Source organism: Silurus meridionalis, chromosome 4 (assembly GCF_014805685.1).
Source record: "Silurus meridionalis isolate SWU-2019-XX chromosome 4, ASM1480568v1, whole genome shotgun sequence".
Taxonomy (NCBI): domain Eukaryota; kingdom Metazoa; phylum Chordata; class Actinopteri; order Siluriformes; family Siluridae; genus Silurus; species Silurus meridionalis.
Window position 1 is genome coordinate 10,021,806 of NC_060887.1, and position 25,519 is coordinate 10,047,324.

Consider the following 25,519-nt stretch of genomic DNA (forward strand, 5'->3'; position numbering starts at 1 on the left):
GCTTAAGATACTTGTTATAAAAGGATCTGTATAGCAGAGTGACTTGCGACCCACTGTCAAGCAAGGCTTTGGCATAAATTCCTTCTATCTGAATAGGAAGGATAGAGCTAGGACCAACTAGCCCTGCTGGGAGAACAGCCTTTCCAATTTTTACTTGCTTGCACTTGTTGGAATGTTTCTTACCCGGAGCATCAGTCCATTCCTCTACCGAGCCCCGGGGAAGTTTCCCGTCTGGCGTTTGAGTTTGATGAAGCGTTCATTCACTTTTCTGAAATTTTCCTCATTCACGCAATTCCACTTTAAGTGCCCGTCTTCGCCACACCCATAGCAGAAATAGTTTGTGCTACCCCCTGATCTGTTTGTTGATCGTCTCTCAACAGTTGCTGAACTATGGTTTTCAGAAGAACCATGAGTTACAGTTTCAGTTGTTGCAGTCAATAACCGAGACATCTCACTCTTTAACCCCCTAACTTCCTTTTTTGCGTAAAACACTGTGCAGCAATTTATCCTACCTCAATATGTATGCTAAGAGTTTTTCACCCTCATTCTGAAAAGTACTCCTAAACCTCACCATTAGATCTGCAGCACTTTCTGTGGTACCAAAGGCTGTCTCTGATGCACTGAGATAATCACAGGAGAAGCTGTTGGATTTGTAATCTTTTCAAATCTCACTATATCGGCTGCAGGACCCCTAAGACACTCAACAAGTCGTTGTTTCTTAATGTTGTCAGAACACTGCCACTCTTCAAGAATGTGAGTGGTCTGTTCAGCCCATGCTTCATACTCATCCTCACCACTGGGTGTAGGTGTTATCCCGGAAAACGTACGCAGTTTCCTATAGCTTGGGCCCTCAGCAGGTGTAGCCACATTACACTTCTGAACCAAAGAGTTAATGGCACCAACAAGCTTAGTGCTCAGGCTAAGTGAAGGAGAAACCATACTCTGAACATCAGCTAAAGATTTACCCTCTTTCTCTAGAAAAGAAAACAGTTTAGTATGAAACTCATCCCCCCTATTTTGTTCAGGTGTCTGAGTTGTGACATTTACAATCTGGGTATACCAAGTACCTACATCAGATCCTCCAATTTCAGCAGGAGAGGTATCTCAGAAACCTTCCTAGCAGTTTCTATCAAAACAAAATGCTGCTGCTCAGTCGGATCAGGACGACGCCCGCGCACTTTACATTTACCCATACCTTCGACTGTATCAAGCACATTGTACACCATCATATCTTCACAATCCAAAGGTACATTGCTCAAAATGAGGGCGTTTTCAAGCTAAACAGTTTTTTCACTACACCACGCGATGACTTTATTTACATCCATATTGCTCATCTGTATCTTTAGGTAAACTTAAATGAATAATAACTGCTCAACCTTCACTGTCTTGCCCACTTATTCAACAAAAGAAAATGACATGCATCAAACAAACAATGACTTTACAGGTTTTGCCCTTCAAATAATATACCAAGAAAGAAGAAAAAAAACACAGTGATCGGAAATCCCGGACGAGCCCCCACAAATGTAGCCCTCTCACTGATTCACTTCCTCCCTCCCCTCTCACCTCTGACCTCAGAGGTCAGTCAGAAAACACCTTATTCTTTAAACAACAATTTTTATAACAGTTTTTTTCCTTAGTTATATATATATATTTTTTTTTTAAATGAACAAGTTTGAACTCTGTAGTGTAAAAGAAAATAAAAACCAAATAATTATTAGACCCTAATTTAACAGGGCTCTACATACTGTATACTGTTAATACTGTATACTGTACTATTTAATACTCATACTGTCTATATTGTCTTACATTGGCTATATTGTATTGTATAGCCTGTTTTGTTTTGTCTTGTCTGCTTTGCCTGGTATAGTCCAAGCTAAATGTGTTTTGTTATTTATGTCTGTATATATATATATATATATATATATATATATATATATATATATATATATATATATATATATATATATATATATATATACACACACACACTGGCGATCAAAATTAGAGAACAATTTATAAACAATTGAACAATTCTGAAATAATGTCATCTTCACTGCTCAACAGTTGAAGGAGTTTTTGTCCTGTCTATACCACACTGGTAACACACTGATCAAAATTTGATAACAACAATGACTGTAGCATGGAAAAAGATTAGAACAAAATTTTCTAAAGGTTACAACAGTCAGCAATTAGTAAGAAGTGTACAGGCCTCTGCTCTGAATGACTTCAGCACAGCTGCAGCCACAGGACAGCACTAGTCTCTCACACTGCTCTGGTGTGATTTTGGTCCACTCTTCTTCCAGTCTCCTCCACAGTTCGGTGACTGTAGTGGGTTTCTTGGCCATAACTTTGTCGCCAAGGATTTTTCAGAGGTTCTCTATTGGGTTGAGATCAGGACTCTGGGCAGGCCATGTCATTATTTCAATGTTTTCAGTTTCAAGATACAGTTTAGCCGTTTTGCTGTGTGACATGGAGTGTTGTCCTGCATGAACACTGTGGGCTGATTGGGTGATGAACGCAGGGAAGGAACCATATGTTGTTGAAGAAGGTTCTGATAAACATTTGCATTCACTTTGCCATGTAGCTGTATTAGAGGCCAAACTCCTGCTGCAGAAAACATGCCCCAAACCATGACACTTCCTCCTCCACTTTTCACTGACTTCTTTACACACTTTGGGTTCAGTCTTTCTCCAGTTTGTCGCCGAACATCTCTAGGTTACGACCGTAACCCTAGTTTCCCGAGGGAACGGGACGCTGCGTCGAAACGCCATGGAAACGCCCCTGTGTGGCCGCGCTCTGAACTACGTGTGTAAACTGACCAATAGGCGTTTGTAACGTGACGTCATCAGCGGGCAACGTAAACAGAAAGCTACAAATGGCTGCGAGATGGACCGGACGCTAGCTCCTGTGAGAGAAGGTAAGTGCCGCAGAGATGCAGGGAGTGTGGCACGGAGACGCAGTGTCTCATTCCCTCTGGGAACTAGGGTTACGTTCGTAACCAAGAGACATTCACCTTCAGGAACTCGAGCTGCATCGAAACGCAATGGGAACGAGTGTCCAATCACGCCACACTAACCAGACCCTGCCTAGAGAGTGAGGACCTCAGCACCAGCACGTAGGACACAGGGGCCATAGAACCTGACAAAGGTCAGCGGGGTAGACCAACCCGCAGCGTCCGGGTGGAGTGAGCTCGAACCCCGAGTGGTGCAGGGAGGCCAGAGGACCAGTTAGCTGACACAATCGCATCCCCTTCCCATCTGCTCAAAGTGGCTGGGAAACCATGCCTGTTAGGGCCATAGCAGACAAGCAGCTGCTCCCACTTCCTCCATGGACTCGTCCTGCAGAGGTAAGTGTCCACAGTCTGTGGACACAGTGGACACAGTCTGTGCTGTCGCTCCTGATTGGGGGCTGTAAATGGAGGAGGGCAGAATGCCTGTAACACGACAGGACGTGAGGGAGCCGAAAGCACCTTAGGTACATACCCAGGTTTCGGATAGAGAAACGCTCTGGCTCCAGGTGAGATGGGGCCACGGACAGAGCCTGCAGATCCCCAATCCTCTTCAGGGAGAAAATCACCAAGAGGAAGATAATCCTAATCGACAGAAACCTAAGGGCCACATCGGCTAATGGCTCGAAGGGGGGCTCAGATAGAGCCGCCAACACAACTGCAAGATCCCATACAGGCACTCTGGGTCATATTCTGGGCCATAGCCTCCGGGTGCGACCAGGAGGAGACAGACTCCATCCGGTAAACTCTCTCCAGAACTCCAGGGAGCAGTGCGATCGGGGGGAAAGGCGTACAGACGTAGCCTCGGCCACGACTGTACCATGGCATCCAGCCCCAACGGGTGAGATAGAGAACCAGGGGGGACAGTGTGAGGTCTCCTGGGTCACAAAAAGATCCACCTGGGCTCTGTAGAACCTCCGCCATATGAGCTCCACCACCTCAGGGGGGAGACGCCATTCCCCTGGCCTCAGCCCCTGCCTCGACAGGGCGTCTGCTCTGACATTCAACCGACCCAGAATGTAAATGGCCCTCAAGGACAGGAGCCTGTCCCAAGACCACAAGAGGACCGCTCGCGCTAGCTTGTACAAGGGGCGAGAATGGAGACCCACCTGGTGGTTGATGTAAGAGACCACCACCGTATTGTCCATGCGGACCAAAACATGGCGATCTCTCAGGTCCAGAAGGAAGTGCTTTAACCCCAAAAACACCGCCATCATCTCCAGGCAATGTATGTGCCACGAGAGACGTGGGCCACTCCACAGACCCTGGTTGGAGTGGCCACTCATGACCGCTCCCCACCCTGTGAGGGAAGCATCCGTCCTTAGCATCACGCAACAACACGGAGTCCCCAACACTGGGCCACGGGACAGAATGTCCGTTCTCTCCAGACATCCAAGGCTCGAAGGGCATGCCGTGAGACCTTGATAGTACTATGCGGGTTTCCCCTGAGGGAGAACCCCTTGCTCCGGAGCCACCACTGGAGGTGCCTCATGTGCAGGAGTCCGAGCGGAACTATGCTGGACGCTGCCCCCATGAGACCCAGCAGCCTCTGGAACTGAGTCACAGTGAGCAGCTGGCCTTCCCGCACTCTCCCGACGGTAGTGAGGGTGACCTCGACCCGAGCAGGCAACAACCGTGCCTGCATCCTGGCCGAGTCCCACACTACGCCTAAAAAGGTGGTTCTCTGTGCTGGAGAAAGCACACTTTTGCTGGTGTTTAGCCGAAACCCAAGCACCTTCATGCAGGCAAGGACAACATCTCGATGCCGAATCGCCTGGTGCTCCTAATGAGCCAGGATCAAACAATCGTCAATGTAATTCTAAATTTTGGATGCCCTGGAGCCGCAACGGGGTAAGTGCGGCATCTACGCATTTCGTGAAGGTGCGGGGTAAGAGTGCCAGGCCGAACGGGAGGACCTGATATTGGTAGGCTACCCCCCCCGAAAGCAAACCTCAGGAACCTCCTGTGTGCAGGAAGGATGGAGATGTGAAAGTATGCATCCTTCAGATCTATCAAGTCAAGTCAAGTAAAGTTTATTTGTATAGCGCTTTTCACAACAGACATTGTCTCAAAGCAGCTTTACACAAATCTATAGTGACGAACCAGTCCCCGGACCTGATCTGAGTCACGGCCCCTTGAGGGTGAGCATCCTGAACCTGAGCCTCCTGAGAGAGCGGTTCAAGTAACGAAGATCTAGAATGGGAAGCAACCCACCATCCTTCTTCGGAACGTTGAAGGACGGGCTGTAGAAGCCTGACTCTTAAACCGAGAAGAGAACCACCTCGATGGCCCCACAGGAGTTCCAGGAACAGAGCCTGCTTGGTTCCCACCAGGGTGGGACACATCCCGTTGAAACGGGGAGGAGAGGACGCGAACTGAATCGCTAACCGCCCTCTATAGTCCGCAGGACCCACCGGGAGACTTCTAGCAGCCCATCCCAAGCCGCCAGGAAGTTCCTCAGAGGAACCAGCCCCTCGGGGCTGGCCTCTGACCCACTCAGAGCAGCTGGGGCGGGGCCCTGCAGCTGATGACACCTCGTGAGAGGCGGCGGTTCTCCCCCATCCGTACCAAGACTTTGGGCGGAAGTGGAGGGAGACGCCCGCTTGAGGGAGGCCGTGCTCTGAAGCACATCCTGTGGCAGAGCGAACGGCCCGGCCTCCTGGTGGTGCAGGGGAGGGACGGACACCGTAGCGTGAGGTGTACACCGCTCCTCGACCGTAGATCGTCAGGAGGGGTGACCCTCAGGTCATTCTGCTCATTTTTGGGCCTAGAACGACGCCTCGGACCCTTAGGCCCCGCCCGTGGAGATTGGGTGGCGACGCTCTGTTTCTGGGCTTCGCGGTGCCCGGAAGGACCAGGCTGGGGCTGCCGCTGACCAGCCCCACGAGATCAGCGAGAGAGGTACTGCTGAAATGCAGCCGACTGCTTCCTAAAACCTGTTCACACCCGCCTTCACAGCTTCACCAAACAGATGCCTCTCGGTGGCCACCAGGGCCACCATGGACCATTCAACCACCCACGCCATGTGCTTCGTTGCCTGAAGGGTTAAGTCGGCAGCGCGACGCAACTCCTTAATATCATCGGCCCTGGAGCTAAGTCCCTCATCCAACTCACATAGCAGGTTAGCCTGGTATGCCTGTAACACACCCATGTTGTGGAGACAACCCGCACCCTGACCTGCTGCCGTGTAAGCCTTCCCTACTAAAGCCGACATAGCACGTAGCGGCTTAGTAGGGAACACCGGAGCCTTCAGTGACGATGCTATCCGACTCCAACCCCACTGCTAAATCAGCCTGCGAGCCCCACGAGCACCGGCACGCTTTGCCTCAGAGAAAGCGCTCTCCGGGAGCGAAGCGTGAGCATAGCCATGCGGCTACAATGCGAGCAATCGACACCCTCAAAAGCCGATTGTGCAAGCTCCACTGCAGGCAAACAACACACCGATCATGTGAATCCTTACCGGTAATGAAACACGGACATGGATGAACACACTTGCGGTAAATCTGTCTGCCAGCCATCACTCGATCAGAAAAACATAGCGAAACAGCACTTACCTGAACGAGCTGAAGCTAGCATCTGATCCATCTCGCAGCCATTTGTAGTTTCCTGTTTATGCAATGTCGCCCGCTGATGACGTCACGTTCCAAACGCCTATTGGTCAGATAACACATGGTTCAGAGCGTGGTCACGCAGGGGCGTTCCCATAGCGCTTTGACGCAGCTCGAGTTCCTGAAGGGGAACATAATATTTCCCATTGGACCCAAATAAATTAAACTTGCTTTTATCACTGAAGTGAACTTTGGACCAGTTCTCCTCTGTCCACACAACATGTTCCTCAGCAAAGCTTAGTCTAGCCTTTTGATTCCTTTTGCAGAGTGGACTTTGAGTCCAAATGCTCTTAAACGTTGAGACACTGTATGACGAGACAGATCCTTACCCTGTTCAGCGCTGAACTGGTGAGCAATTCCAGCTGCAGTGTGGTAACGATTGCCCATTATCCTGTCCTCTCTTGTATTTGTCTTCCGTGAACGACCAGCCTTCTTGGCGGACTTGAATGAGTTTGTGATGTTGTAAAGATTCAATATTCTTGAAATCACAGATTTGGAATGACCAACTTGTCTTGCTATGGCTGATAGGGTCATCCCTTTGGCCTTTATCTGGACAACCTGCGGCCGGAGGCTTTCAGTCACTTTAGAATGGCCCACAATCTTGCAGAGTCAGTGAAACTGGAAGTTAGGCTGCCAGTTAAATAGGGGTTGACAGATAATCAAGGAAATTAGCACTAGGTACCAAATTAACACCAATAACTGGGAGGTATCTGAAAGTGTTCTCTAATTTTGATCAGTGTGTTTTCTGGAAAATAATGTTTTTTTTGGAAATGCCTTAGTTAATTTGTGGAAAAGGTGTTCTGGTAGCATAGTATAGACAGGACAAAAACTCGCTCAACTGTTAAGCAGTGAAGATGACATTATTTCAGAATTGTTCAATTGTTTATAAATTGTTCTCTAATTTTGATCGCCAGTGTAAATATGCCACAGGAGCTGTTGATACATTTCTACATTGCAGTAATTAAATCTGTCCTGTGCACATCAATAACCATCTGGTTTGGTGCAGCAACAAAACAGGACAGGAACAGACTGCAGAAAACAGTTAAAACAGCAGAAAAGATCTTGGTGCACCCCTGCTCACTCTCCAGGACTTGTACCATACAAGAACCAGTAACCGGGCAGATAAAATCACTACTGACCCTTCGCACCCTAGACACAACATCTTTCAGCTCCTCCCTTTGGCAGATGCTACAGAACTTTGTTCACCAAAACTGCCAGACACAGGAACAGTTTCCTTTCTCAAGCAATCAGCCTCATTAACAACTAACCATAATTATAGATATGAAGCAGGGAAAACAATTATGGTCAGTTGTTAATGAGGTTGATTGCTCACGGAAAGCAATCTGTCTTTAATATAATGACAGTATTGTGCATCAGGTATGATAAAGAGTTTACAATAGAACTCTATCATACCTGATGCACAATACTGTCATTTGCACTACCATGCACTCACACTTTATGTACATTACTGATCTGTTAAATAATCTGTATCTGTATTTATTATTCATACTGTCTATATTGCCTCACATTGTCTGTATTGTCTTGTCTGTTTTGTCTTGTATAGTCCAAGCTGAATGTATAGTTTTTATTTATGTCTGTACTTTGAGAGTCACTGACAGCTGGAACCAAATTCCTTGTGTGTGTCAACACACTTAGTCAATAAACCTGATTCTGATTCTGATTCTTATCAACCTCATAATTGGCTTTTTTTGTTTAAACATTGTTAAAATGAAAGATCTGTCTAGTGGTCTATCTAAATCTCTCTCTTTTTGGTGTCATTTTTGAGAACCATGTAATGTCTAAAGGCCGTTTCATTTTAAATTAGTATGTGCATGCCACATTTTTCCAATAGAAAAAAACAAGAAATTAAATAGGTTTTGGTTTTTCAGCTTTTATAATTGTTAAGATTATGAATATTTACAACAAACAACTTAGCAGCTTTACATGAATGCATACCAGATGCATTTACATAGCAATGTTTTTAACACAGGAAAATTCTCAGGTTCATGGTACAATATTGAAAAAGCTTACAGTTTGGGTGAATAATAATGCATGTAATATATGATTAAATATTTTATGTCTTATATTTTAGTATGAGTTTCCATGTATAGAAAACAGTTCAGTAAGCACAATGGTGTATGGGGTATTTAGTTGGTCTTGCTGAAGGACTCATACAGAGAGGTGAGTTGGTCCTTCAGATTTTGCGTGTAAGGGTCCAGTTTCTCACTCAGATCTTCAGAATAAGGAGCCAGACCCTGCTGAACCAAAGCAGCTCGCTCAGCAACCTTGGTCTGAAGATCGTCAGTAAGAGGGGCAATAGCGTTTTGGAATTCTTGCATGTGCTGATCTACTTTCTGTCTGAGTTGTTCGGCAAAGGGCTCCATCTGGGACTGCAGCTCCTTCACTTTCTCCTCCAAACTTCCTCTGAGCTCGACTGTCTTCTGCAGCACAGTTGTTTTCAGAGCTTCAGTGTCAATGGACTCAGCATAGGGAGCTACAGCTACTCTCAGCTCCTCCATTTTCTGCTGAATTTGGGTCTTCATATCATCAGAATAGGGCTCCAGTTTGCCCTTCACAGTGGTCAAGTCCTGCTCAAGACGTTCCTTCAGAACCTCAGCCTCCTGAAAGATCTTGGTCATGATGTCCTGGGCCATAGGGCTCACTTGTTTCTGAAGAGTGACAGCATACTCACTGGCCATATTAGTGCCATCTGTAAATCTAGCACTATGAAGTACAAACAAGAATCATGATTATATAAGATAAGATAACTTTGGATACAATCTAAACAGTAAACACAGTTTTTAACTTACTTGACTTCCTGGCCAAGTTGAGACTCTCTAATTGTTTTCAGTGTGTCCTCAGCAGTGTGTGTTGCCTTGGCAACATAATCCCAGAAAGCATCAGTCAATTGTTCCAGCTGTGGTTTGGGCTCATCAGCATAGAACAAGTTGGCTTGGCAGCCTGTTGAAAGAACCAAACACTTACAGGTACAACGTTTTTACAATGAGTTCTTAAGACTGTAGGATTGTGTAATTTCAGTAGAGATATTAACATTGCAGGCTACATTAGTTTACAAGGACTGAAATGACCGTACCTGTGAATACAGCCAGAGCCAGTACCAAAAAGACCTTCATGTTTCTTGCTTTGATTCTGAAAAAAACAAATAAGCTAATTAAATATTGCAGTTAATAAACTGAATAAATATGTAGACATTAACATCAATGTATAACAACAATTACAGTCAGTACAAGCTTTTTTCTTATCTGCTCTATAAAACACCAGCTGTATGTATGCAAGACTGCCTTAGTCGCCAGTATATATACTGTAGAGAGGTGTGAGTTGAATTGAAAACTCAAAGTCCAGGAGGTAGTGCAGTGCTGACAACCCTCCACATCATAACTTCCTAAGTGAATCATCGGTTGCTACAGAGTCTGAGGTTCAAGTAGTGTGCCAATAAACATCTGTATGTCATGTAATAAAAGCACAGATAACATACAGGCATGGGTAAAATTTAATCATTACGCTACAACAGATCAACTTTTAAAATATCTCGCCCAAGAAGGGGGGCTTTGCAACAGAGAAAGCACACGCTTCTCTGCGGTTAACCCCAACGATCTCTTGATGCTGGACCGCCTGCAGGGGAAGGTACGGGAGGTATGGTTCTTTCTTCTGGCATGTGTAATGCAGTGCTTCGGATTTTTACTTCCGAGGAGGGAGATTTTTCGGATGCTAGCGAGCCCACGGACTCCTCACAGCCTAGAAATTGCTTGGCCCTATAAGAAGCAGAAGCAACGCGTTCCTAAAAAGCTGGATGAGCGTTTCCTGCGTCCCGCGGCAAAGCCTCCATCCCGGGGCCTACCGTTTTTTCCCGACCTACACACTGAGGTGTCTCGGTGCCCACATGCACATACAATCCTCCCATATGCGAATGTGGGGTACACCAAGGTGTGTAGGTCAGGAAAAAACGGTAGGCACTGGGGCGGAGGCTGTGCTGCGGGACACAGGAAACGCATTGCTTCCCCTTCTTATCGGGCCAAGCTATCTCTAGCTTAGTGACAGCCAGTGTCACTACCTCCAGGAGCACCTCGAACAGCACCTCCCAGAGTTTAATGTTAATTATGTTAGGTTAATAACAGTTTGTGAACGGCTCATAATTGTTTCTTAATTTAGTTACTTTCTGTTTGGTAACAAAGGGCTACCTTGCATCAGCAACACTGTATCAATGACAAACAAATCATTCATAAGAAGACAACTAATGGCACCTTTAATTATTTACCTTTATTCAACAACTAGGTTCTAACTAATTAATCAATTAATAATAATGATTTTAATCCGAAATATAATATTATATTATGTGTCAGGCAGTCATTGATGAAATGGTATGCAAAATCAAACCTACTAAACAGCTACTTCAATCAGGGTACAATATTCGTCAAATATTTATCAATCACTAGACACCTATTTGATAGCTGGCAGGCTGCACGTTTCTTACCTTCACCACCTTCTTCCATATGGATACATTTTCTGTTCTGGGCAACCTACTGAGTAGGCACCAATGTAGGCACATTGGCTGAGTAGGCACCAAGGTAGGCACCAGTGTTGGGCAATAACGCGTTACTAGTTACTAGTAACGCATTACTGTAACGCAGTTAGTTTTGACAGTAACTGATACTGTAACACATTACTTTTTAAATAAATTAACACCGTTACCGTTTAACAGGCATGAGGCACGGGCCGGGATAGGATTTACGGTAGGGTTGGGGTTAGGGATAGGGTTTAGGGATTAGGGTTAGGTTTTAGGGTTGGGGTTAGGTTTTAAGGTTGAGTTTAGGGATTTGGGTTATGGTTAGCGGTTAGTGTTAGGATTTAGGGTTAGGGGGTCAGGGTTAGGATTTAGGGTTAGGTGGTAGGGTTAGGATTTAGGATTAGGGTTAGGGTTAGGGATAGGGATTAGGGTTAGGTTTTAGGGTTGGGGTTAGGGTCAGGGATTAGGGTTAGGTTCTAGGGTTAGGGTTAGGTTTTAGGGGTAGGTGCTAACCTGTTTGCACAGGCCATTAATGCCCCTAATAAGGCTGTATTCACCTATCATTTAGGACTTGTGGATAAATAGTACCTAGTTTCATATACTGGGTACTAAATAGTACCTAGGATACATAGTACCTAGTTAAAGAGTTTAAATGAGTAAAATTAAATAAATAAAGTGGCATACATTTCTTTTGTGATTTTTACTGTCCTCAAAGTTAACTATTAAGAGATTAAACAAACAACAAGCTCAGTGGTCCCCGTTCTTTACTTGGTTCCATTTCACCTTCTTTATCTCTGGAGCTTGCCCACTCCTTAAAACCTATTGTTCCAGCGCTCTTACTAACCCAGCCATTATGGAGGCACAAGCCAGTGCACTCTTAGTGCCGGTCCCAAGCCCGGATAAATGGGGAGGGTTGCGTTAGGAAGGGCATCCAGTGTAAAACATGTGGCAAATCAAATATGCGGGTCACGATTAAGAAATTCATACCGGATCGGTCGAGGCCCGGGTTACCAACGACCGCCACAGGTATCGTTAGCCAACAGGGTACCGGTGGAAATTGGGCTACTGTTGGCCGAAGGAGGAGAAGGAGAGGAGGAAGACGTCTACAGAGACGACAGGGAAAGGAGAAGTGGAGGAGAGTGGAGGTTAGGGTTGGTACTTTAAATGTTGGTACTATGACTGGTAAAGGGAGAGAGATAGCTGATATGATGGAGAGGAGAAAGGTAGATATGTTGTGTGTTCAGGAGACCAAGTGAAAAGGGAGTAAGGCCAGGAACATTGGATGTGGGTTTAAACTGTTATATTATGGTGTGGATGGAAGGAGAAATGGTGTAGGGTGATTCTGAAGGAAGAGTACAGTAAGAGCGTAGTGGAGGTGAAGAAAGTTTCTGATAGGGTGATGAATGTGAAGCTGGAAGTTGAAGGGATGATGATAAATGTCACCAGTGCCTATGCTCCACAAGTCGGCTGTAAGATGGAGGAAAAGGAAAAATTCTGGAGTGAATTAGATGAAGTGGTAGATGGTGTACCTAGAAATGAACGATTGGTGATTGGGGCAGACTTTAAATGCCAAGCAGGTGAATGGAACAGAGGTGATGAAGAGGTTATGGGTAGGTATGGCCTCAAGCAGAGGAATGTGGAAGGGCAGATGGTGGTAGATTTTGCTAAAAGGATGGAAATGGCAGTGGTGAATACTTATTTTAAGAAGAAGGAGGATCATAGGATGACCTATAAGAGTGGAGGAAGGTGCACACAGGTGGACAATGTTCTATGTAGGAGATGCAACCTGAAGGAGATTGGAGATTGTAAAGTGTTGGCAGGGGAGAGTGGAGCTAGACAGCATCGGATGGTGGTCTGTAGGATGGTTTTGGAAGTGAAGAAAAAGAGTAGGACTGACAGAAGAATAAGATGGTGGAAGCTGAAGGAGGAAGAGGACAGACAGGGGCTCGGTGGTGGTAAAGAGGTGCTGGATGATTGGGAAACTACTGCAGGAGTGATGAGGGAGGCAGCTAGAAAAGTACTTGGTGTGACATCTGGAAATAGAAAGGAAGACAAAGAGACATGGTGGTGAAATGAGGAAAGTGTGTTGAGAAGGTGGATGTAATATTTTGAGCAGCTGATGAACGAGGAAAATGAGAGAGAGAGAAAGTTGTATGATGTGGAGTTAGTAAAGCAGGAAGTGGATAGGATTAGTAATGAGGAAGTGAGAACAGCGATTAAGAGGATGAAGAGTGGAAAGTCGGTTGGACCAGATGACATACCGGTAGAAGCATGGAGATGTTTGGGAGAGATGGCAGTGGAGTTTTTAACCAGATTGTTTAACAAGATTCTGGAAGGTGAGAAGATGCCTGAGGAATGGAGAAGGAGTGTGCTGGTACCGATCTTTAAGCATAAGGGAGATGTTCAGAGTAGTAACTACAGGGGAATTAAGTTGATCAGTCACACCATGAAGTTATGAGAAATAGTAGTGGAAGCCAGGCTAAGAGAAGAGGTGACCATCTGTGAGCAACAGTATGGTTTCATGCCGAGGAAGAGCACCACAGATGCCTTATTTGCTTAGAGAATGTTTATAGAGAAGTATGCTAGAGAAGTAGAGAAGGACAGAAGGAATTGCATTGTGCATTTCTGGATTTAGAGAAAGCGTACGACAGAGTGCCAAGAGAGGAGTTGTGGTATTGTATAAGGAAGTCAGGTGTGTCAGAGAAGTATGTGAGGGTGGTGCAGGACATGTATGAGGACAGTGTGACAGCAGTGAAGTGTGCAGTAGGAACGACAGACTGGTTTAAGGTGAAGGTTGGATTGCATCAAGGATCGGCCCTGAGCCCTTTCCTGTTTGCAGTGGTGATGGACAGGTTGACAGACAAGTTCAGACAGGAGTCTCCATGGACTATGATGTTTGTGGATGATATTGTGATTTGTGGTGAGAGTAGTGAGCAGGTTGAAAAGAGCCTGGAGAGGTGGAGGTACATGTTGGAGAGAAGGGGAATGAAAGTCAGTAGGAGTAAGACAGAGTACATGTGTGTGAATGAGAGGGAGGGCAGTGGAGGGGTGCGGTGGCAGGGAGAAGAGGTGGAGAAGGTGGAGGAGTTCAGGTACCTGGGGTCAACAGTGCAAAGTAATTGAGAGTGTGTTAGAGAAGTGAAGAAAAGAGTGCAGGCAGGGTGGAGTGGGTGAAGAAGAGTGACAGGAGTGATTTGTGATAGTAGGGTATCTGCAAGAATGAAAAGGAAAATGTATAGGACTGTGGTGAGACCTGCAATGTTGTATGGATTAGAGACAGTGGCATTGAGTAGGAGGCAGGAGGTGGAGCTGGAGGTAGTAGAGCTGAAGATGTTAAGGTTTTCATTGGGAGGGACGAGGATGGACAAGATTAGAAATTAGTTTATTAGAGGGACAGCACATGTAGGACATTTTGGAGACAAGGTGAGGGAGGCGAGATTGAGATGGTTTGGACAGACATATCTGCCAGACCTTCACTTCCTCTCCAACAATGACCACACAACACCTGCAAAAACCTGCTCTGGATCCATCAGACATCAACAGCTACAGACCGGTATCACTTCTCTCCTTTCTTTCTAAATCTCTGGAACGCACTTTTTTGGTTTTTAACCAAACGTCTGTCTATCTCTCACAGAACAACCTCCATGATCCGAACCAGTCTGGGTTCAAAGCGGCACATTCCACAGAGACGGCCATTTTGGCTGTTTCTGAGAAACTGCATGCTGCTCGGTCAGCCAAGCGCTCATCTGTACTTATTTTCCTGGACCTTTCAGCAGCATTTGACACAGTCAACCACAAGACACTTTTGTCAACCCTCAAGAGCATTGGCATCTGCAGAACAGCATAGGAATGGTTTGCTTCCTACCTGGAAGGTCACTCATACCAGGTAACATGGAGGGGATCCACATCTGCCCCATGCAGATTTACCACTGGTGTCCCACAAGGCTCTGTACTTGGTCCCCTCCTTTTCTCCCTCTATACCCACTCCATTGGTGAAGTCATATCCTCACATGGGTTTTCTTATCACTGCTATGCAGATGACACTCAACTCATCTTTTCTTCCCTCTATCAGATACCACAGCTTCTGCTCGGATCTCGGCATGCTTGTCAGACATATCTTCATGCATGAGTGCTCACCAACTAAAACTCAACCCCAGCAAAACAGAACTGCTGGTCATCCTAGGTTCATCTACAGGTCAAGATCTCCAAATATCACTTCATGACTCTCTGCTCTCCCTCAGCCACTACTCGTAACCTTGGGGTAACTATGGACAATGAACTGTCTTTCTTCCCACATGTCGCTAATGTTGCTCGTTCTTGTCGATTTCTTCTCTATAACATCCGAAGGATTCAACCATTTCTGTCCATACAGGCTGCCCAGGTGCTTGTTCAGTCTCTTGTCATTTCAAGACTTGACTACTGCAACTTTCTGCTGGCAGGTCTTCCCCTGAACGCTATTCGTCCACTGCAAATGATCCAAAACGCAGCGGCACGACTTGTGTTCAATCAGCCCAAGTTTTCCCACCCCACCCCACTGCTGTGCTCCCTTCACTGGCTTCCAGTAGCTGCACGTATCAGATTCAAAACACTGATGCTTGCCTACAAGGCCAAAAATGGACCAGCACCATCTTACTTCAGTGACCTCATCACATCTCACACTGCACCACGCTGTCTGAGATCCTCCAGTACTGCTCAACTGGTACCACCTTCTCTCAGAATGAGAGGTAAGTACACTTCAAGGCTCTTCTCTGTCCTGGCACCGAGGTGGTGGAATGAACTTCCCCTAGATGTCCGTACAGCAGAGTCCCTGATTATTTTTAAGCGACGACTGAAGACCTACCTCTTCCTGAAATACCTAAATTAGCACTTTCCAAGTTTGTAGAATTCGAGTTATATTTATATTAAGTTTGTAATCTTGCATAACAGTGTAGATTTATTCATTACTAGAGATTTAAAGCACTTTTGTACGTCGCTCTGGATAAGGGCGTCTGCTAAATGCCGCAAATGTAAATGTAAATGTATATTGGTAAAAGAATGCTAAGGATGGAGCCACCAGGAAGGAGGAAAAGAGGAAGGCCAAGAAGGAGGTTTATGGATGTGGTGAGGGAAGACATGCAGGTAGTTGGTGTGAAAGAGGCGGATGTAGAGGAAAAGGTTGGTATGGAGACGGATGATCCGCTGTGGCGACCCCTAATGGGAGCAGTTATGTTATGTTATGCTGGAGATACACACACACATCCACACACACACACACACACACACACACACACACACACACACATACACAATGCTTCCAGTTTCATGAAACACAGTGAAACATTTGGTTGTCACATTCATCTTAACCTGCTTTTGTATCTTGTTCACAATTCTTTCTTGACCCTTCATATGTTTGTTGATCACCTTATTCTATTGCAAGTTATGGATTCTGGTCCAGCCTGTTTTTTGTAGGTTTATGTTTTTATTAAAATCTGCTTAAATCTGCATTTGCCCAGTAATTCCTAGATAACTAGCATATATGCAGTTCAAGCAGTGTCAGGTCATGCATTTCATGACCTAGGCCTTCAGTGGTGTCCTACTGTAGCAATCCTGAAGCAATCCACCCCTTAATACCATCAATATGAAAGTACAGCTTTAGAAACAAATATTATGTGGAAACACAGTATAACAAAGTGCTGCATCACAGACAGGTAAAGCAAGAAACCCAATTAACACTATTCAGCAAGTTTTCTTTCACTGCACCCACAGTTGCACCAACAGCATACTTCAGCTCTTGCAGCAGCATCAATATTAACCTCATAAAATGTGCAATATATATTAAACAACCATAATACATTTTATTTAAGTTTGCTGTAAGTCATTGTGTTGCAAATATGGAGTGTAACATTGTCACACAGCTAGTGTCAGTCTCTCAGTTTGCTGTAAATAGGATGAATTGTATTTGCCTTGACAGTGTCCTGGGGCAATCTTCAACAGAATGTGAGGTACTTTTTGACATTAATTCCCAATGAATTTTTCTTTTTTTTTTTTTTTTTACAATAAAGATCAGGATTCGCTTCATTTTTGGAGTTTTCATGTTTAAGGAGGCCACTACAAGTACAATACTTTTTGTGTGACAAATGAATGTTGTTGGTACAGCTGGTACAAGCCTTCATGGTTGTTGTTTTGATCCACATTTAATGTTTTGTCTTTTGAATAAATAAACAAACGTATGGCAAATTAAGCATGGTTTTTGTATGTCTAGTTTATAATGCTATAATCATGCTTTCTTCATTTGTTTATGTTTGTGTTGACTCAGATGGTGGCAAAATCCATTACTTAGTATACTTCACATCATAATGCCCTTGTCAGACAAAAGAACGTGCCGGAAAGCCGAAGTGCAATCCACAAAGGTTTTTAATGGAAGAAATAAAGAGCAAGGCAGAAAACGGCAAAACCGCAACGAAACTCCAGGTTCAACAATCCTGGTAAAAACTTTGGGCAGACAAAACACACAGAGTCCTGTAACCAATAATTATCTGAAACAGAGTGTTAGGATAGTCCGACAGTGTTCTTAAGCCTAAGCTGTAGAACAGACAAAGAACTGGTGGGAGAACGGGGTTTAAGTAGAGTGCAAACTGATAAGGGCCAGGTGTAGCTGATTAGTATGTGGGCGAGCTGCTTGGAGTGATAGGTGGAGGTGTGGCTGGTGGATCCCTGACAGCCCTAAATAAGCCCTTATTTTCAACAGAGCCTAAAGTCCAGGTAAGACTCAAATACTCACACATTAAACAGCAACAACCCTGAATACAATATAAATACATTTAAAAATCAATAAAAGTTTACAAAAGAAATTGTTTTGATTTAAAATACATAGATTTCTACTACAATTTTATTTCAATATAATATTGAAGTATCTTAAGGTCTTATTCAATTAAATTAAATTCATTTTTATTTGTATAGCGATTTTAACAATGAACATTGTCTCAAAGCAGCTTTACACAGATAATGTGGTGATTAAAAGTGAATATGTTCTTTATAAGTAAGTTTGTCCCTGATGAGCAAGCCAGTGGAGACTATGGCAAGGAAAAACTCCCCGAGATGGCATAAGGAAGAAATGTTGAGAGGAACCAGACTCAAGAGGGAACCCATCCTCATCTGGGTTGCACCAAATGTACATTTATATCAGATAAACGATGTTGCAGGGTACAGTGATGATGATCAGAAGCGAAAAGTAGTCCTGAGTCAATGTAGCATACTGTTGACATTAACTACAGTCCAATCCATCCTCAAAGCACCCGTTCTTACTCCGGAATTTCATGGAACCACCCAAGGCGTTGATGAGAAACCGTCCCAAGCTGCACAAAGTGGCCTCCAGTTGAAGAGAACACTATCCAGAGGCAGGCCTGGATGAAGTGGGAAGCTCCACGAAGGGGGGAGGGCAGGAACAGTGGTCACTGGAACCTCAGGAGCATGCTTAACTCGACCGAGAGAGAGAGAGAGAGAGAGAGAGAGAGGTGACAGAAAGAGAAGGATATGGATTATTATGTGTCTTTATTGTTGCATGAAAGTTAATATCACTGTGCAGTTTGGACTCCGGCAAGACTCGCTATGGCACCATAACTAAAAGGGAGAACCAGAAGGTAATACAGACATGAGGGATCTCTGGGATAAGAGACGATCCACCACACAAACGTCAACAAACCTGAGTGAACGTGTGAGAGTGAGGGGACGACAGCATACAAATATCCCAGTTCACCAAACACTCTATATCCATGTTCCCTCCAGATCTGCACCTTTACCTAAGAAAAATCTACTGATAAAAGACTTGACTAAATAAATATGTTTTTAACCTCGACTTGAACACTGAGATTGTGTCTGAGTCCCGAACACTAATTGGAAGGCTCTTCCATAAGTGTGTTTATAAGAGAAAGATCTGCCCCCTGCTGTAGTCTTCATTATTTGAGGAACCAACAGATAGCCTGCACCTTTTGATCTAAGTAGGCATGGGGGATCATACTGGTACAGAAGTTCACTCAGCTTCTGTGGTGCGAGACCGTTAAGTGCTTTATACGTCAGTAGTAGTATTTTATAATCAATGAGAGATTTGATTGGGAGCCAGTGTAGACTGATTAAAACAGGAGTGATCTGATCATATTTTCTAGATGTAGTGAGGACTCTTGCTGCTGCATTCTGAACTAACTGAAGCTTATTTATGCACTTACTCGCTGAAATATACAACTGTGTATCAGCATAGCAATGGAAGCGAATACCATGTTTATGTATAATTTCACCCAGTGAAATTGAAAAATGAAAAACTCTTATGGTAATAGTGGAAATTTAGTTTTTCACTATTCACAATTATTTTGTTATATATGAGCTCTGCAGTTCAAGCCTCCTTTTGCAATGAAACAGATGCATTTGAATCCCCAACTGCCCAAAGTTTCATCATTCCCCATATGATCAAACCTTTCAGCAGTGTTGGGCAGTAACGCGTTACTAGTACCGGTACCGGTAACGCGTTACTTTTGACAGTAACTAATACTGTAACGCGTTACTTTTAAAAATAAAGTAACTCCGTTACCGTATGGTGCGTTACCTATTACTTTTATAAATGAATTCATTTCGGCTGAAGTGTAGACTACAGCCTAACCTGCTTACAGCAGCGTCGCATTGTAGGATTGGTGGATAAACCACTGTAAACACGAAGAAGATGCACTGTAGGATTGGTGGATGAACCACTGTAAACACGAAGAAGACGCGCTGTGGGCGTGTCTCTGTTTGTTCAGGTCTGTGCGGCAGTAATGGAGTCAAGTCGAGAGCAAGACGAGTTTCTCAAAGTGGAAGTATGCTCATTATTTCACTTTAGTTGAGTATAAAGACAAAAACTTTTTAGTCAGATGTAAGCTGTGTCTTTCTGGTTCGAAGCTCGTATCTACTGTGATAAACAGCAACTCCAATCTGTTGAAGCTCCTCCAGGACCTCCATGCCTGAGGAGCTGGAAGCTAGAGGCTAACCCGGTGTTCTGTTCTACATTGTTGATAGTTTTCCTACTTCAGCTGTGAAAGGAACATTTTTAAGAGCTCAACACAACAGCAGAAGCCACTTTAGTTTTTGATTGTGAATATATTATTCAGCTTGTTTTGTTGTTTATTTCAGAAATCCTTGTGATATATTCAGTTTGTGCTGGTCTGACTTTAATAAAATAGTGTTTAAAAACTACTTTGTGTTTAAGTCAGTTTTGTGTTTGTAAAGACCATAACGCATAAAAGGGCATTAATGGGAACATTAAAGAAGGTTCTTTAAAAAAGTAACTAAAAGGTTACTTTTCACAGTAGCGCATTACTTTTTGGTGTAAGTAATCAACAAAGAAACGGAGTTACTTTTTGAATGAAGTAACGAGTAACTGTAACTAGTTACTACTTTTTAGTAACGAGCACAACACTGCCTTTCAGTAGCCTAAATCTTCTTTTTTTTTTTTTTGAGGGATGGTATTCGGATCTGATCCATGCAGAAATATTATTGGTGTGCCATAAGGCTCTTTGTGGGCTCATAACCTGTCCATCTATTTCTGCTCTTTCAGTGAGGTTCTTCATACATGGTGCTGTAGAGTAAATGGCAGCATATCAGCAGAAATTAAATCCTATTAGTCTAATCTGTGTATGTCTGTACATTCATCTCCATATCAAGATCTTGCGATTTCCCTAGACACCTCTCAGATCCACCTGATATCAAAGGTATCCTTGTTGTAGTTCTGAAAATCCAACTTTCTCTTCACATGGTACCATAAGGACAGTCTTTCCCTGAATATCACCAAAACTAGGGACATGATTATTGATTAATGGAGGAAGTAGGTGAGGTAATATAGTCCCCTTATGATCAACTTGGCCACAGTCGAGAGCAGTGTTGGGCAGTAACGCGTTACTGGGTTACTAGTAACGCGTTACCGGCAACGCGTTACATTTGACAGTAACTGATACTGTAATGCGTTACTTTTAAAAATAAAGTAACTCCGTTACCGTATGGTGCGTTACCTATTACTTTTATAAATGAATTCATTTCGGCTGAAGTGTAGACTACAGCCTAACCTGCTTACAGCAGCGTCGCATTGTAGGATTGGTGGATAAACCACTGTTAACACGAAGAAGATGCACTGTAGGATTGGTGGATGAACCACTGTAAACACGAAGAAGATGCACTGTAGGATTGGTGGATGAACCACTGTAAACACGAAGAAGATGCACTGTAGGATTGGTGGATGAACCACTGTAAACACGAAGAAGACGCGCTGTGGGCGTGTCTCCGTTTATTCAGGTCTGTGCGGCAGTAATGGCGAGTCGGGGCGAGAGCAAGACGAGTTTCTCAAAGTGGAAATATGCTCATTATTTCACTTTAGTTGAGTATAAAGACAAAAACTTTTTAGTCAAATGTAAGCTGTGTCTTTCTGGTTCGAATCTCGTATCTACTGCGATAAACAGCAACTCCAATCTGTTGAAGCTCCTCCAGGAACCCCATGCTAGAAGCTAACCCGGTGTTCTGTTCTACATTGTTGATAGTTTTCATACTTCAGCTGTGAAAGGAACATTTTTAAGAGATCAACACAACAGCAGAAGCCACTTTAGTTTTTGATTGTGAATATATTATCAGCTTGTTTTGTTATTTATTTCAGAAATCCTTGTGATATATTCAGTTTGTGCTGGTCTGACTTAAATAAAATAGTGTTTAAAAATTACTTTGTGTTTAAGTCAGTTTTGTGTTTGTATAGACCATAACACATAAAATGGCATTAATGGGAACATTAAAGAAGGTTCTTTTAAAAAGTAACTAAAAAGTTACTTTTAACAGTAACGCATTACTTTTTGGTGTAAGTCAGGGGTTTTCAACTGGTTCTGTGCCAGGGACCACCATTCTGACTAACAAGTAATCCGTGGCCCACTATTGTAAAATGCAATCCATGCTGGTGCTGACTAGCAAACTTCACCTTAGTTAGAAAAGTTAGCTAACAGCTCCACTCCAAATTTCAATTCACCAAAATTATTAAGCGTTTATTCAATAAAACCTGAATAATGTGTTTTCTTAACTCCGAGATGCTGGTCTATTTCACGCGCAAGATGAATGTGTACGTATATGACGCAAAACACAACGTTAGCAAGGCATAGGCCTGATAGGTGCAAAGCTAGCCTATCCTGTGTCAGTTTGAATATTTTAGATATTTTCATTAAATTCAGTTTACCCACTAATGTGCAAATATTCTGGAAATGTTTGGAAAAATTAATTATGGAAAAAAAGTGATTTTAATAGTGAAATTATGTAGGCTGTCACGGACCACATGCAATGCCGCCGCGGACCACCAGGGGGCCACGGACCACAGGTTGAAAACCCCTGGTGTAAGTAATCAACAAAGTAATTGAGTTACTTTTTGAATGAAGTAACGAGTAACTGTAACTAGTTACTATTTTTTAGTAACGAGCACAACACTGGTCGAGAGGGTGAAAAACTGTGCTAGCTGTTTAGCGCTTATTCAAACACCTTGGCAACTATCACACAATAGACATCTTCTAAAGAACCCAACATCTTGGTGACAAGGTATCATCTATAATGCTCTGGCCTGGTTTAGAGGTACCACAGAAACCCAAACCCAAGTCACTGCCCAGTGTGGTTAGGACATTATAAAAAAGGCCATAAGAAAAGGCCCTGCATTAGAGACATCTATAACAAGCAATTCAGTATGAAGGACACAGACTCAGTGAAGATATAATACAATGCAAATACACCCATGGACTGCAATAGGCTGGTGAGTTGCCAGTGTAAATGTAAGATGGGATACAAGATCAGTCTTGCTCCTGACAATGAAAACATATCAGATTGTACAGTTTACCATGGAGCCTGTGAGAGGTGATAATCCTGTCAAGCGGCAATATAGCAGATAACAGAGAGTGAAATCACTCAGTCATGCATTCATTTTTATGCCATGTATTATTCTTCTTACATATTAAACTGAATGATGAGAGTTTTCTAAAATTAATGGAATTAAAATGAATGAAATATTTCTTCCAATTTTGTCATATTGAAAACAAAATTCATTAGATATACAGTGTAAGAAAGAAAGTACACCCTTCATCAAGTCTATGTTCTTATTTATCATGGTCTAAACAATTGCATTATTAGGCTTCAATTAACAAATTATATAAACAAACAAATAAGGTGCTACACAAAACCATAGAACACAAGGAAGCTAACTGAAGTTTGACACACAAAATGAACATGTTATCTTAATGCCCTTTTGTATACTGATAAACATTCCAAGGATGGCAAGAAAAACAAAAACAAGGCCATTAATAATTTCATGGTAACTCTTGCTTTAGTGTTTAAATTCAGATTTTGGGGCCACATGTGGAAGTTACATATTATGATTATTTTTTTTGTTTCTCTAATAACTACACATGGTTATTAAAGATGTGTATAATTATATCCAGGTTCATGGCACAACGACGGAATCCACTGGTGTGGGTGAAGGTATTCTGCGTGTAAGTCTTTCTTGCACTTCTGTAAAAGATTACTAAAATGGAGATCAATTTGTTGCATTAATCCAATTTTTATCTTCTAATTTGATTTAATTTGAATATCTCTATTTCAAGCTGATCAACTTATTGGTGCTATTTCTTCTCTAATTTTATTAGATTATTCTAAACAGTCTGTCTTTTCATATAATCATATATTATGGACCCGGATTCGCTTAGAATCTTGTGCTTGGCTAACGATACCTGCTTACGGAGGCACATTGGCCAATCCAAATCTTAGTCAGAGGATATAACGATAAACTAATATTCTTTAAGTAGGCCCCTAAATGCTTGCTTATTCCGGTGTGGTTCAGGGTGGAGTATAAGGTCCTGCTGTTTGTGTTTAAGGCCATCAATGGTCTGGCCCCGGCCTACCTCGCCGAATTAGTAACAGTCTACAAACCAGCCAGAACTCCCCACTCCTCTGGACATACCTCTCTGGTCACTCCCAAGTACAAATATAAAAAGTGGAGGCCAGTTATTTGCCATCCAGGAACCAAAGCTGTGGAACAAACTTCCAGCACACATACGAAGTATTACTGTGCTGAGTGTCTTTAAATCGCATTTGAAAACTCATTTATTAATACAAGCTTTTAACACATAGCCCCTGATTCAACTGCTATTTTATGTACATTGTGTTCTTATATTTTATTGTCTATTGTTGTTTTACTGGAAAGCGCCTTGTGCTCCTTTTGGTTGTAGTAAGGCGCTCTATAAATAAAATTGTATTGATTGATTGATTAATTGATATTCATGAAGAATAATTCATTTAGCTACTTAGATTTAACTTACTAAGTCAATTATAGTCAGAAATCAGAAAGTCCCAGACGTTGTACTCTATGTTCCACCCGTTCATGAGCCTTCAGTTTGTACTATCTTGGTCATAGATTTGCGGTAACACCAGGCTACATAATCAACTAGATATAAATGATTTAATCATCAGCATAAAACCAAATATTTTAGCAATGTAGTTTACTAAAGAATTGTTAAAGAGTTACTGTACCTGGCAATAGAGACACACAGGGAAGTGTGGGAAGTTCTGACTACAGAATGCTTCCCTGAGTGTTTCACCAAATTTCCTTAAATACCCAAACCATTGTAACCACTTGTAAATTTAAAGTGATAAAAGCTTTGCAAATCCTTTCTTGGGACAGGAGGTACACAAATGTCACCTAGTGTAAAAGCACCACCTGATCTTCTCAGGGGCAACCTTTATGTCAATAGGACAGAATTTCCCCAAACCTGAAATCTGTTCTACTAATATGAGACTGAGATCATATTTCCAATCACACTTAGACCTTTAAAATGATACCAAACACGTGGAGGAGAAATGCATACATTTCTAAAATGTAATTATTACCTTATGCAAGTATAGTAGCTTGAATTCCGGGAACTTTTGTCACCTTTGCATGACCTGGTCGTCTCCCCAGGAGGGACAGAGGGGGCTCAAGGATGGGTGAGAGGGCAACTGAACAGATTGCATTCTTTCCTCAGATTAAAGAGATCCTTTCCTCAGATTAGAAAGTTTATTGTTTTGTTGCATGGCAGTTCTCAGGGTCTGGGATCATAAAAGGATCTGACCGTCCTTACACATTGTTTTATTTTTTATTTTTATTTATAATTTTTAAGTGCACAGTGCTTTATTTTCTAAGGTGGATCATCATATACATTTCTTTAAACTTGTTTTAATTTATATTTCAATTACAGTAGATAATGTATTCATTAAATCTGTTGAATTAAGACAACTGACAAATATCTGTTGAAATATATTTTTTGTCTGAGAGTAGTCATTTTTGGTTGGAAGTAGCTTTTATACTTTAAAACAGTAAACTTTCAGAATCAG

General features: G+C 43.0%; 1 protein-coding gene across 2 annotated transcripts; it reads right to left on the reverse strand.

The window, feature by feature from the left end:
• Window positions 1-8,566: 8,566 nt before the first annotated feature.
• Window positions 8,567-9,976, reverse strand: LOC124384232 (apolipoprotein A-IV-like). 2 transcript variants are annotated; one of them, XM_046846921.1, is made up of 4 exons: window positions 9,855-9,976; window positions 9,710-9,765; window positions 9,426-9,576; window positions 8,567-9,339 (listed from the first exon to the last, which is right to left on the reverse strand). In XM_046846921.1, the coding sequence occupies exons 2-4, from the start codon at window positions 9,747-9,749 to the stop codon at window positions 8,763-8,765; spliced, it is 768 nt and encodes a 255-aa protein (XP_046702877.1). In that variant the 5' UTR covers window positions 9,750-9,765; window positions 9,855-9,976; the 3' UTR covers window positions 8,567-8,762. The 2 variants fall into 2 exon arrangements, with proteins under 2 accessions (XP_046702877.1, XP_046702878.1); XM_046846922.1 differs by having other exon boundaries at window positions 9,864-9,975.
• Between the last annotated feature and the right edge of the window lie 15,543 nt (window positions 9,977-25,519).